The sequence below is a fragment of the Periplaneta americana genome, chromosome 7, assembly GCF_040183065.1.
Source record: "Periplaneta americana isolate PAMFEO1 chromosome 7, P.americana_PAMFEO1_priV1, whole genome shotgun sequence".
NCBI lineage: Eukaryota > Metazoa > Arthropoda > Insecta > Blattodea > Blattidae > Periplaneta > Periplaneta americana.
Window position 1 is genome coordinate 84,525,030 of NC_091123.1, and position 18,986 is coordinate 84,544,015.

General features: G+C 36.4%; 1 protein-coding gene across 4 annotated transcripts in view; it reads left to right on the forward strand.

Moving 5' to 3' along the window:
• LOC138703240 (uncharacterized) overlaps nt 1-18,986 on the forward strand; it is a 133,044-nt gene that overhangs the window by 35,596 nt on the left and 78,462 nt on the right. For 2 of the 4 annotated variants that reach the window (XR_011333010.1, XM_069830960.1), the window contains exon 1: nt 15,410-15,765. The exons of the other annotated variants lie outside the window; for them this stretch is intronic. Coding sequence is in view for 1 of the 2 variants with exons in the window: in XM_069830960.1 (XP_069687061.1) it covers nt 15,618-15,765 (148 nt within the window). In the remaining variant the exon portion in view is untranslated. Of the gene's footprint in view, nt 1-15,409; nt 15,766-18,986 lie in introns of those variants that run through there. 4 annotated transcript variants of the gene reach the window in all.

Sequence of the window (18,986 nt, forward strand, 5' to 3'; positions counted from 1 at the left end):
TCAATGGTAAAAAAAATGACGATATAATAGACAGATTCTATAATATCGTCTTCGTAGTCTAACGATCAGCATGCGTGACTACAAATAATGAGATCCCGGTTTCGATTCTCGACACGAGGATAAAAATTTGTCCTTAAAGATCTGAAGCTAAATGAGGATTTCTTTACTTGAACACTGAGATGCTTCTGCCTAAAGATACAAAGATTGCTTTCTAAGTCCGAAGTGTGGGAACTGTACAATACAAAAACCAATCAACAAGAAGAAAGCTAAATGAAAATATTGAATATCGATTACTATAATACAGTGGCAACTGAACACTTAAGTTATAACTTAAAAAAGTAAATCAACTGGATTATAAATTCAAAATAATTGAATCATTAAATATGAAAAGGAATAAGTCCCAGTTTTGGCAAAAATGAGTTAAGACTGTAGTCATACCATAGTATAAGAAGAATACTAATTTAGGTAGGCCTATGCTCTTTCATTCTGCATGAAAAGGGAACAGGTCCCGCATTTCCTTAGTCTAGGTTTCAACACTTTAGTTTTCATGTTTACTTTGAAAAGGAGCTTAGTCCACGACTTGTTCCCTTCTCATAAGAAATTCAGAGTTTTTTGTTCCTGTAATCTAGAGGAAAAATATGTAACATCAGTAAAATGGCGTCAACCGATGGAAGTAGTGCTTCTTCAAGTCTTGCAAAACACTAGAAATGTGTTGTAAACAGTAATCACTGCAAGCAAAAGCGAATAAAAATGGCTAAAGTCAGGGGTTCATGTAATAACCAACAACTTTCAATGTTTCTATGTGCTACACTACACTATTGTTCATAGATTGGCCTACAATAAAGCTTTTGATTTCAATAATAGAGATAACGATACATTTTGTTTAATATTTTTTACAATATATTTCGTTAGATATGGAAGGGGAACAAGTCCACACACAAAAATTGTTTCTATTGGGCAGAATAAATTGAGAAATATAGTGTTCTTTACATAAATATGTTGCATAGTCATGATTGGTTCAAAGAAATATTTTCGGTGCAGTTTGTTTATATTTCGTTGTGTTCAGAAGTTCTTTGCGTTTTTCTCAAAACTAACTGAAGGTGACTTATTCCCTTTTAGTATTTAGTGATTCAATTATAATAAAGTTAATTTTAACACTAAATCAAATAATTATATAGCTGAAATTGAAACCAAAATAAAACTCACTCTGATAAATAAAATTGCATATTCGAACACTTTTGTGACACCCAAAGCATAGCGTTTTTTTAAACAATTTATATATTTAACGTTGATTTCTCAATTCTAATAAACCTAGGGAAATTTTGGCAAACTATCAATGAGCCACAGACTTAAAAGTGAACCAAAATCGTATCTTACCGGCGATTTTAAATGAAAGGGTGGGGGGGAATAGTTGAAAGTAAAAAAGACATAGCTAATAAATTTAATAAATATTTCTCAAGTGTAGGCATATGCATCTAACATCAATAAATCGAGTTCACACCTATGGAGTAACGGTTAACGTATGACCGCGAAACCAGGTGGCCCGAAATCGAATCCTGGTAGGGACAAGTTACCTGGTTGAGGTATTTTTCTAGACTTTCTCTCAACCCAATATGAACAAATGCTGGGTAACTATTGGTGCTGGACCCGGACTCATTTCACCGGCATTAACACCTTCATTTCATTCAGACGCTAAATAACCTGAGATGTTGATACAGCATCGTAAAATAGCCTACTAAAAAATAAATCTTCATTTAACACGAAAAAATTATTGCACGTATCCTCCTCTATGTTTCATGACCAGTAACCGAAAAAAATTTATAACATTATTAAATCCCTAAAAAAATAATGTCTCACCAAGAATCGACAAAATTACAAATGTTACATAAAATATTGTCATGAGAAATCTATTAAAACCGCTTGTTTGTGTGTTCAACTTATGTCTCACGCAAAGAGTTTTGCCAGAAACTCTGAAAACTGGTGTAGTTGTACCAGTCCATAAGTCGGGGGAAAGAAAAATCTTTAATAACTATAGACCTATATCCCTGCTCTCTAGCTTCTCAAAAATATTAGAAAATGTATTAAAACAGATAGTAAATTACTTAGACTATTACACTCTTACTACGTCATACTACTTTTGACCAATAAAACGGTACGAAAGGACGTATTTCAACCAATCATGGCTGCTTATCGCACAATTTTATCGCGTCCCTAGCATTTGTTTAATTTTATCGCTTCCCTAGCATTTGTTTCTTTGTTTGCCAACATTTGAAACTGCGCTAGTCTGGACGTCAAATATATATATATATATATATATATATATATATAATTACAAACCACTCCAGTCGATGCACAGCAGTTTCAAATATGACTCGCATTAGCATTCAAGCAACAAGAATTAAAAAAATCACTGATCATACCTTCTGAAATCCGATTTACAAATAAATGAAGAGCACCATTCGGAAATCCTGAATAAGTTGAATACACCATGTAGGCCTAAATCAACGAGTTCCACTTCTATTACGCACACGTCCAATATAACATCAATTGAACCACCAACCACATTCAAATTTGAAAATTGTACACTCAGTAATTATTCCTTTTAAAATGATTCATTCGGAAATTCTGAATAAGTTGAATACACCGTGTAGGCCTAAATCAACGAGTTCCACTTCTATTACGCACACGTCCAATATAACATCAATTGAACCACCAACCACATTCAAATTTGAAAATTGTACATTCAATAATTATTCCTTTTAAAATTATTCATGTTTATATTTTATGTCATCGTCGTGAATTAAAACTTTTCTAACACTTGTGTATATTAATTAGGTTATGTTATAGCTTCTGCTTTGAGAGGATAAAAAGAACTTCTGCTATATGATATTATGGATAGTCACGTATCAGAGATTGTTTAATATTAAGATTTATTGAATAGTAATCATTACAGTGTCTGTATAAAGACACTACTGCCATCTAGCATGCATCTAGCGTAATATTTGTAATGTTGAGATGGTACAATAATACATTTGAAGACAGTTGTATTTTCGTAAGTCAATTAATATTTTATTGAATTGGAGTACTTCGTTACTTCTAATTTTTATATACTTTCTTCTAATCGTGTAATAGTCAATTAAATCCCACTCGAGTTTTGATTTTCTCTAGATAAATCAAAACGTCTAGTGAGATTACTGTTGATAAAACGAATTACCATCAGAACATTAATATGGCTTCAGAAATAAATTATCTACAGATGATGGAAAATTGAAGTCACTGGTAGAATTTTGCAAGAGTTGGATTTCGGTCATAAATTTTTAGGAATTTTCTTAGATTTAAAGAAAGCTATTCTTAATCATAAACCAATGCAATAAAAGAATTTAATTTGAAATTGAATTAATTATTGGAAATATGTAGGCTTATTGGCCACATAATTTTCTTAGTGAATTTTTTGTTTCTTTTTCATTGTATTATTACAATTTCATCCATTTCTCTATCGTTCTTGAACCTATTTTACAACCTTTGATTGGCGCGATAAAGTCCAATTTGATCTCATTTATTTTAATTTTATACACAAATGTAAACGAAGTTACAATATTATGAACTTTATTAAGTATTCACTTCCTTGCCAGATACTTAATATTTGTCTTTTTTCCATATTCATTTAAGGAAGCAGGCTGAAGAAAAGCCTACTTTGTAGGATGTAGGAATCACTGTAGAGTACAGTTCTTTACTTCACAGTTTCGCACATATTTGGACAAAAAAAATCAGTATTTAGTAAAGGAAAAGAAAATTTATACTTTTGCTCTAAATTTCAAAACATCAATATCTATTGTGAAGGATATTCTAGCGAAAGCTCTGCGATTAGAGGGCATGGAGAAATCTTGTGCACTGACGCATATTTTCATAATTGCTTCTTTATTCGAGAATAAAATGGATCACAATATTTGTATTGATCTGCCAGTGTTTCTTCTTCGTAACAGCGTTGGGTGAAACTGGTAGAAGTAAATAGTAACAAGAAGCCATTGAATTTAATATTGTGAAGATTCGAACTTTCAATGAGAACTTAGCCTACTAATTATGCAATACATCACGACTTTCACATTTTGCTTGCCGAAAAGTTCTTTGTTATATTGGCCCATTTTTTGTTTTGGTGGCGGGGAGATGGACCAATGTTTTACACCGTGACTTAAGATTTATTGTACACAATAACATTCTCGGCAGAGAGTAAGGTAAGAGGACCTCTACATGTATATTTGTAATCCCAGAGATACCACTTATTAAATAGAAATGACTATATTGAAATATCCATGGAAGTCAGTATTGATGAACAACAGTAGTAAAAGGAATGACAGCAACATCGTAAAATTAGTAGACTATTAGATGACAGAATAGCTGCTGCGACTTTCTTTGTCTCCAAAATGGCTATATTATTTAAAGCATGCTAAGTCTATTGTCTGACTCGCTGCACAGGTGTTTCTGGTAGATAGCATATATTGCCTCAACTCAATCTCTGCTACTTAAGTCATATTCTTTTCCCTTCTGAAGCGCTAAGTAATATATGTTAAGTTGTTGCAAGTACTTCAAGTGTTCAATTTAAAATTTTACACTTCAAAAGAATAAAATAAGTGAGGAGTAACTCTGCAGATGACAATAATTAATATGCGTATATTTTTCATCTGTTATTTAACGACGCATTATCAACTACTAGGTTACTTAATGTCGAGGGAATTAGTGGTAGACATGATTAGGAGCAGGTATTTATGAATTTTAATTTTATCATTTGTGTTTTTTGATATTTGTGTCGGCGGAGATTATTAGAAATTGATTTGTACTCTTGGCGGGAATTAATGGAAATTTTGGAAAATGTAATTATTTTGGAATTTGAGTATTAACTCATTATGAATATTACTTTTCACATAAGTAACATTAAAAGTTCGTTGGATTCTGGTAAAGGTGCGGTATGGCCAATAGACAATATTTGTTGGATGGAGACTGTATTTAACACACATTCATTAAAAACGAAAAAAAAAAAAAAAAACTTGCAGTGCTCAAATTAATACTTTCAAATTATTAGTGAAATGTTGAATTCTCCGTCTTTTGAGTTCACTGAATGGAAGCGAAAAGAAGCGAATAGAAGCATTTTAAATGTGGATATGGAAAAGAATGGAACGTGTGAAGTGGACAGACAGAATAAAAAATGAAGCTGTGTTGGAAAGAGTGGGTGAAGGAAGAATGATGCTGAAACTGATCAGGAAGAGAAAAAGGAATTGGTTTGGGTCACTGGCTGAGAAGAAACTGCCTACTGAATGATGCATTGGAAGGAATGGTGGACGGGAGAAGAATCCAGGGTAGAAGAAGATATCAGATGATAGACATTAAGACATATGGATAATATGAGGAAACAAAGAGGAAGGCAGAAAATAGGAAAGATTGGAGAAAGCTGGGTTTGCAGTGAAAGACCTGCCCTTGGGCAAAACACTGAATGAATAAAATGTAATCAGAACACCTGGAATAGGCTACTATGTAATGAAGCGTACTTGGATATATATAACAAATTCAAGTGGAAAAAAAAATCTGCAAGAAAAACTCAGAATATGAAATTCGCTATAAAACGACGCAATAGTAGTAGTAATAATTCGCAAATGTGTTCATATTTCGCTATTAGAACTCCATTTCGCGATTTGTCGCGATTGTTTTATCCGCATATTATTAATCAGAATCGCTTAATTCGTAAAGATTAGTAAAAATATACTGTATATCTATTATGTCGTGATTTTCGCGATCTCCATAAATACCCGGCTCTGGACATGACATTTGGTGAAACAAGGCCGAGAATTCATCATAGAATTACCTAACATTCCCTTTATAGTTGTGGAAAACCTATAAGAAAAAACAACAACCAGGCAATCAGCTTAAGCGGGAATCAAACCCACGACCAAGTGCAGCACTGAATCAACAGACTATCGCGCCGGTGGCTCATAACAATTAATAATGAGAGTCAAATAATTTTGGGGACACACTGATAACGCTGTTTCGTTAGAAACCATTTTTGGCGATAAAAGAGAAAAGGAGAACATTATCTGAACCAAATTCGACTAAATTGCGATTTCCCACATTTTTAAAGCAAACTAAGTATTTCTAAAAGTAAATCGTTACATGCCATGAGTATTCTTTTCCTGTAAACTTAATTATGAATTTAGAGTATGAACGAAATCATTTTTTTCACCTATACAGAGTGTTTCTGGGGAAATGTAAAATACTTCAGGATAATGTACAGTAAGGTCTGAAAGTCTTGTCTCCCCCCCCCCTTATTTGTATGTTGTTGTGCATCCATTTTGAACATGTCATAGCAGATGTGTGACAATGGTTGATATTTCACTTTCCAGCTGTTTAGTGATCCAAAACATCAGTATGGGACCATTATTGTCGCGGCACAAAATGATGCGGCGCCATGTCCTGTGTGAAATTTTCCGCAGTAAAGGCGGTGTGATTTCCCTGAATGCCTCCCTAACAGCTTGCTTCAAATCTTCAATTATCTGGTATCAATGTTTCGAGACATGCTGCTTAATTATTCCTAAAAGGGAAATCGCATCGCTTTGCTGCGGAAAATTTCACACAGGACAAGGCGCCCATCATTTTGTGCCGCGACAACGATGGTGCACATGCTGATGTTCTGGATCACTAAACAAGCTGAAACGTGAAGTATCAACCATTGTCACACATCTGCTATGACACGTTCAAAATGGATGCACATCAACATAAAACAAGTGAGGTGACAAGACATTCGGACCTTACTGTACATCGATTTAACCTGATATATCTATGTCTGAAATATAACGGTTGAGATGTTATTGATGGCCGAACTTGTAAATGGAGAGACATTATAGATGTATTTCTACGTTTTGGAACATTATGATGTGATACATTATTTAAAATTCTGGATCTTGTGTTGTTCCAATAAGTTTATTTCATAGTTGAGTACAAATTCAGTACGAAAATAAAATAATTACACGAGACAAATTACAAGGTTGCCCTTCTTATGGATTCCATGAATTGCAAATTCATATCGGGTACCGCTCTGGTTCTCTTTCCTACCTCAATGAAACACTTTGTAGCTTGCCAGTTTCAGATAACATCCGATAAACACGGGAAAACACATAGCTAGACGGAACCCTAGCATCCGGTAAACACGAGAAAACACACAACTAAATGGAACCTTTCGATTGGAAAAACGTCTGTACTCCTCAAAAGCAGCCTATGCGTTGCCATCACAATATCCATAAACAAAAAGTATGTCTGTATATTCACTATAAGAATACACGAATTAAATGTCAAGTGAACGTGTATTCAGTTGTGTGTTGCGCTGGCGTTGTGGTACTCGGATGCTGCCGTGTGCAAAAGATCTGGCGTAACAGGTCAAGTATAGCACAGTTGTAAAAAAAAAAAAAAAAAAAACTGGCCGCACTCGTGAACAGCGAATATTTTCAAAGTCCACTTCGGGTGGCGGCGATGTTACACGATGCATATGCTTGTACAAGCAGTTCCGGAACTATGAAAGTGTTCCATATCTGTGCCTCGTAGACCAGTGGTAGAGTGCTTGTTTAATGGTTCAAAGGTTGTGGGTTCGGGCCTTCTTTAAGTTTTCATTTTATTTTTTAATCGTTCTTTAGCTATGTAAATGATATTCAAATTATCATTTATATCCAGTTGTCGTTCTTTATGGATATCACGTTATTTATATTTTGTTATCGTTCTTTAGAGATATGAATAAAATTCAAATCATCATTTGTATTCTGTTATCGTTTTATAACGATAATTATTATTATTGTATCTCCAATGGGGGTTAGCCCTATTTTACATAATATGTATGTTAGGGCTATAGTTTTATACACAAAAAAGATGAGCATAAAGAGAAATGGAAAAGAAAATTAAATTAGCTTACGCGATGTAAACAAAACAAACAATCCGTAAATTAGGCATTGCGATTGCAAAACAAATATCAGTTATCAATTTGAAACATACAAAAACATTAACAACACACATACGTAACACTTCTATAACACAAATATGCAGCTTTCCGTGCCATACATCATAAATTAATACACAATAGTCACACAAACACAATCAAACTATAATCACGACATTGCGACGACATCAAGCATCCCATAACTGACTCACATACATAACAAATCAAGCATCCGTTGCAACACATACACTTCAACATAGTAACCACACTTTTAAAAGTTACAAATTTGGCTCCAAGAAGAATAAATAGGACACTGTTACTAATTTTCAACAATTTCTTAAATACATCTGTAATAAATCTGTGAAATTCCGATATGAATAATATCCACGTTTTTTACATTGTTATCGTTCTTTAGCTATATAAATAATATTCAAGTTACCATTTATATTCTGTTTTCCTTCATTAGCATTATAAAATAATATTCAAGTTATTTATATTGTTATTGTTCTTTCGCAATATAAATAATCTGTATTTTATATAAGTAAATTATAACACAAATAACCATCTTTCTTTGTAAAATAGGTTATTTTATTTAGATAATTAAATACGTATTATATAATATCTTATATTAATTAAACAAACCGATATTTATCATTTATATTCTGTTATCGTTCTTTAGCGATACTGTATAAATAATATTCAAGTTATTTATATTGTAATCGTTCTTTAGCGATATAAATAACATAGATTTAATATTAGGTTTGGAAAAATCCAGTTGCATAATACTGCTATTAGTTTTTCTTTTTGTATTATTACATTATACTATCTTGAACCACAATAAAATGAAAGGAGTAACGAGGAATTAAACCTGAGACGTTGACATCTAAATTCCGACGTTCGTCCGCTGAGCTACGAGGGCAAAAGTGTGGAAACATTTTCGGAAAAATTGGCCCAATCACACTCTAAGATTTTCTGATGATTCGTAGAAGCTAGTCCAGGATGGGGGGGGACAAAGGCTAATTGAGATTTCCCGGTCTCTGATCGGGTCAAACATCCTGATAGAATTAATATTTAACCCTTGCCGTGACTTTCGGTGAAGTCCGGATGGCCCAATTAGTCAAATCCACTCTCCTCATCTCCACGCTTGGGACCCCTGGAATTTAATAAGATGCGAAAGAGATAGTGGTGTGCGGAAAGCAACGGAATGTTACCGCATTTAGGCCTATACTTCCCAAGAAAAACTGCAAACATGAACAAAGGAAGCTTTTAATAGATGAAGAAGGATCTTCTGCGGACCTCTGGAAAAAGAACTAAGGAAGAGACTAGTGAAGTGATTTGTGTGGAGTGTGGCATTGTATGGGGAAGGAACATGGACATTACGACAAAATGAAGAGAAACGAATTGAAGCATTTGAAATGTGGATGTGGAGAAGAACGGTGCGTGTGAAGTGGACAGACAGAATAAGAAATAAAATTGTGTTTGAAAAAGTGAGTGAAGAAAGAATGATGCTGAAACTGATTAGAAAGAGAAAAAGGAATTGGTTGGGTCTCTGGCTGAAAAGAATAATAGACGACATTAGGAAATGTGGATCATATGCGGAGACTAAGAGGAAGGCAGAAAATAGAAAAGATTGGAGATTGCTGGGTTTGCAATGAAAGACCTGCCCATGGACAGAACACTTATGTATGTGTGTTCAGAATGCCTGGAATATTGTGTCTAAGAACAGTCGCTATTTGCAAAGACTAGTCAATTCCATGCCCACTCGACTGCAAGATGATCGAGATAAAAGGAAGATAGACTAAATATTGAATTGTGGCTTTTTGTTTTGTTTTTTGAACGCTTAATTGTTTGAATGTTTTAAGGCCGACGCCAGTAAATTTGTTTTGTTTATGCCACGAAAGATATTTTTATTGAGAATAAAATCTTTTTTCTTTCCATTTGCAGCCACAATATCATAATGATAAAGTCATGGCATAATATATTAATGAAAATTAATTACTAAAATAATCGTAAAAGAGAAAGGAGCCATTATGTATAGTTTGTCTCTCTCAAAAACAGAACAAAAAAGAACATAAAAAGCACGAGATTGTAGTAGAACGCAGGACCTTATGAATAAGAGGCCTGAACGCTACATTACGCTATCGAATAACACACAGAATACTTCAATTATAACTGTAGATATCAGGCAACGTGGTCCAACAACATGTAACATCGCCTGTCTCCGAATTGTAGCGAAGATACCCGAAGGGAACTTTATTTCAGGAGAGCGGCCACTTTTTCTTTTGACAGCTGTACAAGAACCGCAAGATGTACCAGTATTTCTTTCCTCATTTCTCCTCAACCGTTAGACTTCGGACATAGGTATATCAGGTTAAATCGGTGTAGGTTAACCTAAACTACATTATCCTGAATTATTTCACATTCCTGAAGTATTCTCCTCAACCGTTAGACTTCGGAAATAGGTATATCAGGTTAAATCGCTGTAGGTTAACCTAAACTACATTATCCTGAGGTATTCTCCTCAACCGTTAGACTTCGGACATGGGTATATCAGGTTAAATCGATGTAGATTAACCTAAACTACATTATCCTGAAGTACGGTATTTCACATTCCTGAAATATTCTCCTCAACCGTTAGACTTCGGACATAGGTATATCAGGTTAAATCGATGTAGGTTAACCTAAACTACATTATCCTGAAGTATTTCACATTCCTGAAGTATTTCTCCGCAACCGTTAGACTTCGGACATGGGTATATCAGGTTAAATCGATATAGGTTAACCTAAACTACATTATCCTGAAGTATTTCACATTCCTCCTGAGACACCCTGTTTAACAAGGGCAGGAACCAAAGTCCTCTACATTGTTGTGTTATATGTACTGAATTCCTAATAAGGGCACGGTTTTGTTAGATGCTAAAGTGAGCTCACAGCAAAGAGATATTACGCAGACAGGTTTTGGCTATTTGGCTGGGCGGCTCCTTAAGGTTGTAAAAAGTTGGTGCTACAACCAACAATTTGAAACCATAAACTGTATAAAATAGAAGTTGAAGTAATTTAGTTACGTCTACTAGATAACTAGATCACAGAAACATGATTAGTTTGCTTCAGAAAATAGCGCGAATCGTTTGCAGTAGCCTCACCGTTGACTCGTCGGAGTAAACGACCATTCTTCGTATGGGGGCAAAGTGGATCTTAGGACTCTTTCCGGGACGAAGAAATGGTAGGGGGTTTTTCTAGCACAGCTTAAGGGTTGTTGGTAAACGAAATTCTAAGTTCTCAAAATATAGGACAGAATGGGGGCTGAGAGTAGTGACGATGAATGAGAGACAGAAAGAACACCCTCGCTCGCTGTTGTTCTGGTGAGAGAAATACGTTTTCCTTCATTTTATCTTGGTGATGTTAGCATTTTATGTCTTAGCCCACTTCAAGTATTTTTTTTTTGGTTTCGATTCTTTATGACTGCACTGCTGTGATGAAAGATTCATTTGCTTAAGTATTCACTTATATTTAGCATGTATCATATTTAAATTATAGTGGACGCTATCGATTTCGGCAGATGGATTTTGTTAATCAGAACTCCAGAACGAGTTACTCATAGCTGCAAAGTCGGTTGTTATCTTTGTCGCAAGTAAACTGCAGCTGGAATGGGTGAGACATAAGAGTAAACATACATTCCCGATTATCCTAGTGGACTCGAATAGACAGTCACCTCCAAAAACAATGCACTTATAACCAATTTTATAGAACTCCAGTAGTCTGTGTGTGCATGCGTATGAAAAGAAACCAGTTCCCGGCACACAGTTTTCGAGATAATTCCAGTTGCCACTGCATAATCTTTTCCTCGTTATTATAAAGTATAAAGACAATCTATACAGAGTGTTTAAAAAATACGGGGCATAATTTCAGGTATGTATTTCCCACATGTAGACAATCAAAATAGTTCATTACGACATGTGTCCGGAAATGCTTTATTTCCGAGTTATGGCCTTCACAACATTGAAATTCACCGGAACGTTTTTCTTTCCGCAGGTCGTTGCCGTCAAAGGAGACATTAAGAGGGCACTCTGACAGTTCATTCCGAGGCGAAGGTTGCATTCAGTGTTGTGTAGGCGTTAGACTGTGCGACATGTATCCAAATCAAGATCTGGCAGAGATACACTTCATGTTCGGTAAGGCGGACGGCAATGCTGCGCTGGCTCGTCGTTTATACCAGGAGAGGTACCCACAGCGACAATGTCCAGATCGGAAGACATTTTTAAGTCTCCATTACCGTCTGTGCGAGTATGGAAAATTTAACTCTCCTGGTTTGGGAAAGGGACGATCAAGATGTACAACTCCAGAAGTACAGGAGAAGATTCTGAAGGCTGTCAACATGACTCCTTCTATCAGCACACGAAGGGTACCGTTGCAAGTCAATGTTCCTCATACGACTGTCTGGAGACTGTTGAAATAGTATCAATTGTATCCTTATCATTTGCAACGTGTACAGTCCCTGTCACCAGCAGATTACCCTGCACGAGTTAGGTTCTGTCAGTGGTTCTTGCAGCAGTGTGGTGTAAATCCGAACTTTCCTGCCTTAGTATTATTTACAGATGAAGCATAGTTCACACGAAATGGCATAACAAATTTCCACAATCAGCATGTATGGGCGTATGAAAACCCACTTGCAACTGTTCCATCTCATCACCAGGTGCGGTTCTCCCTCAACATGTGGGCCGGTATCATTGGTGATCGATTAGTTGGACCCCATGTACTTTTAAACAGACTTACGGGGCAGGCGTACACAAACTTCCTGGAAAACACCATGCCTCATGTTTTAGAAAACACTCCACTGATCAATCGTCAACACATTCACTTCTTGCATGATGGCGCTCCTGCACACTTCAGTCGTACGGCTCGCCGGTACTTGAATCGAAGGTTTCCTGATCGATGGATAGGTAGATGAATTAGACTATTCATCTTAGCTCTTATTTCAGCATACCTCTTCTTTCGATTATTTATCAAACGTGTCGATTTCTGTCGCTTCCGCAATTCATTCTTGTAGGCCTACTTCGTGAATGTTTGTTATTAATGAAGACAATTCGACACAATTCATACCTTTTTTCCGCCTGTCGCTTCATGAAGTAATAAACATTTGCAATAATTGTTTGGTTCTGGTTATACAATGTTTTCCTTTTTCCTTTTAAATTAGGAAATGTGGGAGGCGAATTGTAAAATTATTACGAACAAAAGTAATTTTACGGCACTCCTATGAATCAGACTGTACTGTGGTGGGTTTTATAATAAGGCGATACGAGCTGCTGGTGTGTATAAACAACGACTGACAGCGTTATCGCAACTCATTCATGCAGTCCAAACAAAACAACATTTGGCTCGCCTATTAGCAATGCCATCGAGGTCACCTGCCAAAATCGCTGACTCCGACTGTAGCACTAACTATTGTGTTGTGCGAGATGTGTTTGAAGGTGTCTTTCGTATTTTACTTAATAAATCTTAATATTGTACAGTGATTTTCATAACGCCGTTATAAGCTCGCACTTTGGAAGAAAAATCTGAGATTAAGCGACATAGCAGAACAATTCCGTTCCTCGAAATTTCACCAAGATTAGTTCGTTTAATAGAAATTTTAATCAAGATTATATGAAATTTATAAGTGGTTTTGCGCGTGTGAAAAAAGAAAATGTTTAGTTTTGTTTCCCACGTTATTCGCAACACACAAGGAGAGACGTGCAGATTTTATCTACAAATAGGTGAGTTATTAGCCTTTAAAAGCAGATTGCAATATTGATCTCTTGTATTCTTTTAAATATTTTCTTGCTTTAAGAGTAGTTTGGTTTAGCATGAATATTATCTTTATAAAATTACATTTTTGCTTTCCAACTTTCTATGTTGTGTTGTGCCCTGATATAATTCATGAAACAAAAGTCAGACGGGAAAATTTATCACTGATATTATGAAAGTAAACTATCGAATTTTTAAACATCAGCCGCCACTGCTTGATATTTGCCTGGTTGAAAGACCAACTCCTTATGATACCAGGTTCTGTCAACTGCGTGTCCTCAACTACCACCCGTATTTTGTATTGAGCAAAGAGAGAAAGAAATCAGCTGACTGCTACAGTAATTTAGGATAAAACAGAAGAAAAAACACTTACTCTTAAGCTAGAAAATCACTTCGAGTTGCCGCCGGTATGCTGAAAAACAGTGGCGTAACTTACACTCCTGCAGACCCCGCGTTGCGGGGGGAGGGGGGGGAGGCCCGAGGCCAGGGAGGGCCGAAAACGTTCTGTGGTTACTTACGCATATTTGGAAACAAGTGCGAATTACAGTTAAAGTATTTTTCATAACGCATAACCACTCTTTTTACTCTCTGTCATGTGGAAATCTGTGGTAATGACCGCCATCACTGGACCCGAGGATGCGCATACAATGATCCAACTGGCAGTACTTCGCATCATACTCCCCTGTCGATTGCCTCAGTAGACTGGCCCACAACCATACTGCAGTGACGCCAACGTTGAAAATGTGGCAGTGATTTTTATGGATGGAAACATTGTTTATCGTGGTGTATTTTCATGTCATCAGGTTGCCAACCGTAGTCGCAGCATATAAACAGTAAACACACATTGAAATAAAGAAGTTTTATATAGCAACATGTCTGCTTGTTATTAGGTTTAATTCATCATTTTTCTCGTGTTTTGTGACAATGAAACATTTTAAAAGTAATTATGAACATTTAAATAGTGCAGAAAAACGCAAAAGGAAAAGAGAACTTGAAACATCTGATTCGAAATTGACTAAAATAGACTCTGGATTTCGACCAAGCAGTCAAACACAAACTATCTGTGGTGGAACGAATCCCAGTGTTCCAGTACCATGACTCAAGAAATACTTTGTGTTCTCAGTGTATTAAGTATTGAATGTGAAAAGGCCCAAAGACTTGATCTACATGATTTGATTGAGTCATTTGCTTCTCAAAAGGCCAGAAGGGAAAAAGCTTCACATTAAATTTATCTTAAGTATTATTGTGTAAATATAGCCCTAGTAAAATAGTAGTTATAGCATTTAATTTTTTTTCATTTCTGTTCACTTAATTTTATTTAAAAAATGAGTATTTTGCTACGCTAAATTGTTTTATTCAAATTAGATGTAAGAAATAAAATTATGAAAAAATGAAAAAAAAAATGTATTAAGGAAAGGGGCCCAGATTCTCATTTTTGCTGGGGGGCCCAGCTATAAAAAGTTACTCCACTGCTGAAAACTGGTATTTCCGTGAAAATCTGTAAATAGATTTTCTGCAGCGTCGTCGTACTGTCTCACAGTACTTCGCATAACAATAAAATGACTCCTCGTACACTTAGTTTAAAACACGACCGCTACTGCGCTGCCATTTTCCTTTCCCAGTTTCCCAGTCTGCACAGTATTGATCGCAGTACGGTCTGAAGCGGTTGTCTGGGTTAACTTCGTTAAAGAGTTTGTACGAGTGCCGAAGATGAGCCTGCATACGTGTCAGACCGCTAGTTGATGCAGTCTCCTCATTCACTTCATTGCGATATGGCATTAAGCTTGACAGCCGGTATAAATCAAATCATCCCTCCTCATCCCGCCCCGCCCAAAACATTACGTCTGACCCAGACCTCGGGCTGATGCTGCAGCGGTCATCATTTCTGAAATCTGTGACCACGGATCTTCTATTGTTCGCGGAGATAAAGAAGATGACACGCCCTGTGACTTTCACGACATGCAGTGGGCCATCCATGCAACAAGGGCAGAGTCCTGGTAAACATTTTCGAGGTAACCTTACGTCAAATATCCTTCATTACTATTACGGCACAGTTACATTACAACTCTCCGTTTTTCATCGTCATCATCGTCACCATCATTACAACCTTTATCATAATGACTTTAGGCCAGAAATTGATTTGTTTCTATTTTTGCTACCGAAAAAGTTTTGAAAGTTCCACCCGGTCGTCTTTTCCCGTTTATTTGATAATTAATATCATCAGATAAGGAATTATTATGGAATCGAAAGTTCAAATTTACAATTCATGTTTGGTAGCTCGTAATCATAAAATTATATCAAATTTATTTTACAAATGTTCAAAACAAATTCCTGTACACTGACAGACAGAAGACGGCATACTCAAAATCAGTTTGTCGCTATCATGAATATTGAAGGCGTACATTTTCGTAAAACAAAATCTCGAAATGTACATACATTTTTCAGCATCACAATAATGAAGGTACGGTACCTTTCTACTCCATACAACTACAAATTTTAAAAATCTGATAGTAGACCTAATACGTACAAGACAACAGCTTACAAGATAACAGCTTGGCAGTTCTCTATAAAGAGTGTGAAGGAGTACTATCAGCTATCGCACTGAAAAATGTTCAAGTCTTGACTTAACTGATAAAGTGACAAGTATAGTGTCCATACAGGAAGTCTCAGTAACAGTGTCTCCTATTAACGAATTAACGGTGTCAAGAATATGACACACAGATTACTTTATCTCTTATGTTTTCCGTAACAATTTATTTCTTTATGGCGTAAACAGTTATATTTCTGAAAGTATTTCATTTCCCCCAAACATTACTCAGATGACACAGACTTATACGAATTTACTGCGCACTCTACTAAAAAGGAAAAATGTTCGATTACTGCAACTTAGTGCATGAGAAAGACTTTTTAAAATTCTAATGCTGCTTTTAATGATCACATTTTCGTTAAATTCAACGCATCACAAGACTTTTCAAGACTTGCCAATGCTTTATAAGTTTTATTGTCAAATAACTTACAATTGATTGCCTTCAAAGTAAATAATGTTCTAATCGATCAAAGAATTGATAATTACAGTACATAATTACGCAGTATGTGAAAATATTCCTTATGAAACATTTGTAATTCTAAATAGTGCGTTAAATGTGTCTGTTAGAGTGAAATTATATATTAATTGTGCTTCATGAAATAGGGCCCAAATATTCACTCACACAATGAAATTAGTTTAATTATCTATTCTTAATGAGGCTGTTTTTGTATTTTCCTAATATCGTTATAACAAGAACATTAAATTTGTGTTTGAAGTTTACATAAAGACGCCTTCCGAGAACTTTAATAATTTCAGGCACTGTTGAACTACAAACATTGTTTCCTCAACAGTGTGCTCTCCTTATACAGGAAAATGTAACAGACATCATCGCCTAGAGCAGTTGCACGAAAATTATAACCTTGTTAAATATGTTATCAACTTAGGCGGAACTTTGCGTGCTTATAACTCGATTTGTACTACAGCCACAGATTATGTAACGCCAAAGCGAATCTTTATCGATATCTGGACGTTAGATAATAAATATCAGTTGTCACGTACAGATACGGAATTAAAATTTGGAACGAGTCTCGATTAGAGTCCGCTTGTATGTAGGCAACAATTTCACACGACTGTACACAAGTAGCATATAAACAGGGGCTCTTGTATGCTGCACATGCGCAGTGTGTTGTATGCGAAACATACAACAAGGGAGCTTCAAATTTCATTTCCGTTACTGGACATGTGTACATACATACTCATATCATGTACATGCATACATAGACCTATATAGATTTATATTACATACATACATACATACATACATACATACATACATACATACATACATACATACATACATACATACATACATACATACATACATACATACAGTCCTGGGTGGCGCAGTCGGTACAGTGCTGGCCTTCTGTGCCCGAGATTGCGGGTCCGACCCCGATCCAGATCGATGGCATTTAAGTGTGCTTAAATGCGACAGGCTCATGTCAATAGATTTACTGGCATGTAAAAGAACTCCCTCGGGACAAAATTCCGGCACACCGGCGACGCTGATATAACGTCGCAGTTTCGAGAGTCTTAAAATAAAACATAATTTAAAATTTACGTACATACATACATGATTTGTTGTCATAATCATCATCATCATCATCATCCTGTCGTGCGCCGATCTTAGATGCGCCCCCTTGGCGACGAGATGATGAAAGAGCAGAACGGGACGACGAAAAGGAGAGACGAAATTTTGGAAATGAGAGGGGAATGATGCGATGATGTAAAAAGTGAAAACTCTTGTTGCATAATGATTGGTTTATTGAATTCTTTGGTTTTCTCCACAGGCTCTCGGAGTAGGAAAAACAGAAATAACGTAGTCAAAAGTCAAAATCTTCAATATCCAAAATTCGTCCTAGTCTCAGATGTGAGCTATGGCGACGATGTAATGATAGCATAAAGGAAGATAATGGGAGTGAGGGGAAACGGAAGTATACTTTATTAGGGAGAAAAACGCTTGCCCCATTGTAAGAGATTTAGCGGGTAGGAAAGTTGCGATATGGAAAGCAGGTTCAGGTGGTTCCCTTTATTGAAGTTCTGCATAGTGGCCAGCGATTCTACGACCATGAGAACAGCTTTTGGTTATCGAAGCATAATGGTCAGCGATTCTACGACCATGAGAACAGCCTCAGGTTAACGAAATTCTGCATAATGGCCAGCGATTCTACGACAATGAGAACAGCCTCTGGTTATCGAAGCTCTGCATAATGGCCAGCGATTCTACGGCCATGAGAACAGCCTCAGGTTATCGAAGCTGCGCATAATGGCCAGCGATTCTACGACCATGAGATCAGCCTCAGGTTAACAAAATTCTGCATAATGGCCAGCGATTCTGCGACAATGAGAACAGCCTCTGGTTATCGAAGCTTTGCATAATAGCCAGCGATTCTATGGCCATGAGAACAGCCTCAAGTTATCGAAGCTCTGCATAATGGCCAGCGATTCTACGACCATGAGATCAGCCTCAGGTTATCGAAGCTCTGCAAAATGGTCGCACGAGAACAGCCTTAAGTTATCGAAACCCTGCATGTAATGGCCAGCGATTCGACGACCATGAAGAGGGTGACGTTCACTCTCTGTGAACGAAGTTCAGAGCGGGAGTGACCCGCGATGGCGATCGGCGTCCTGAGAGAAGGGAATTCC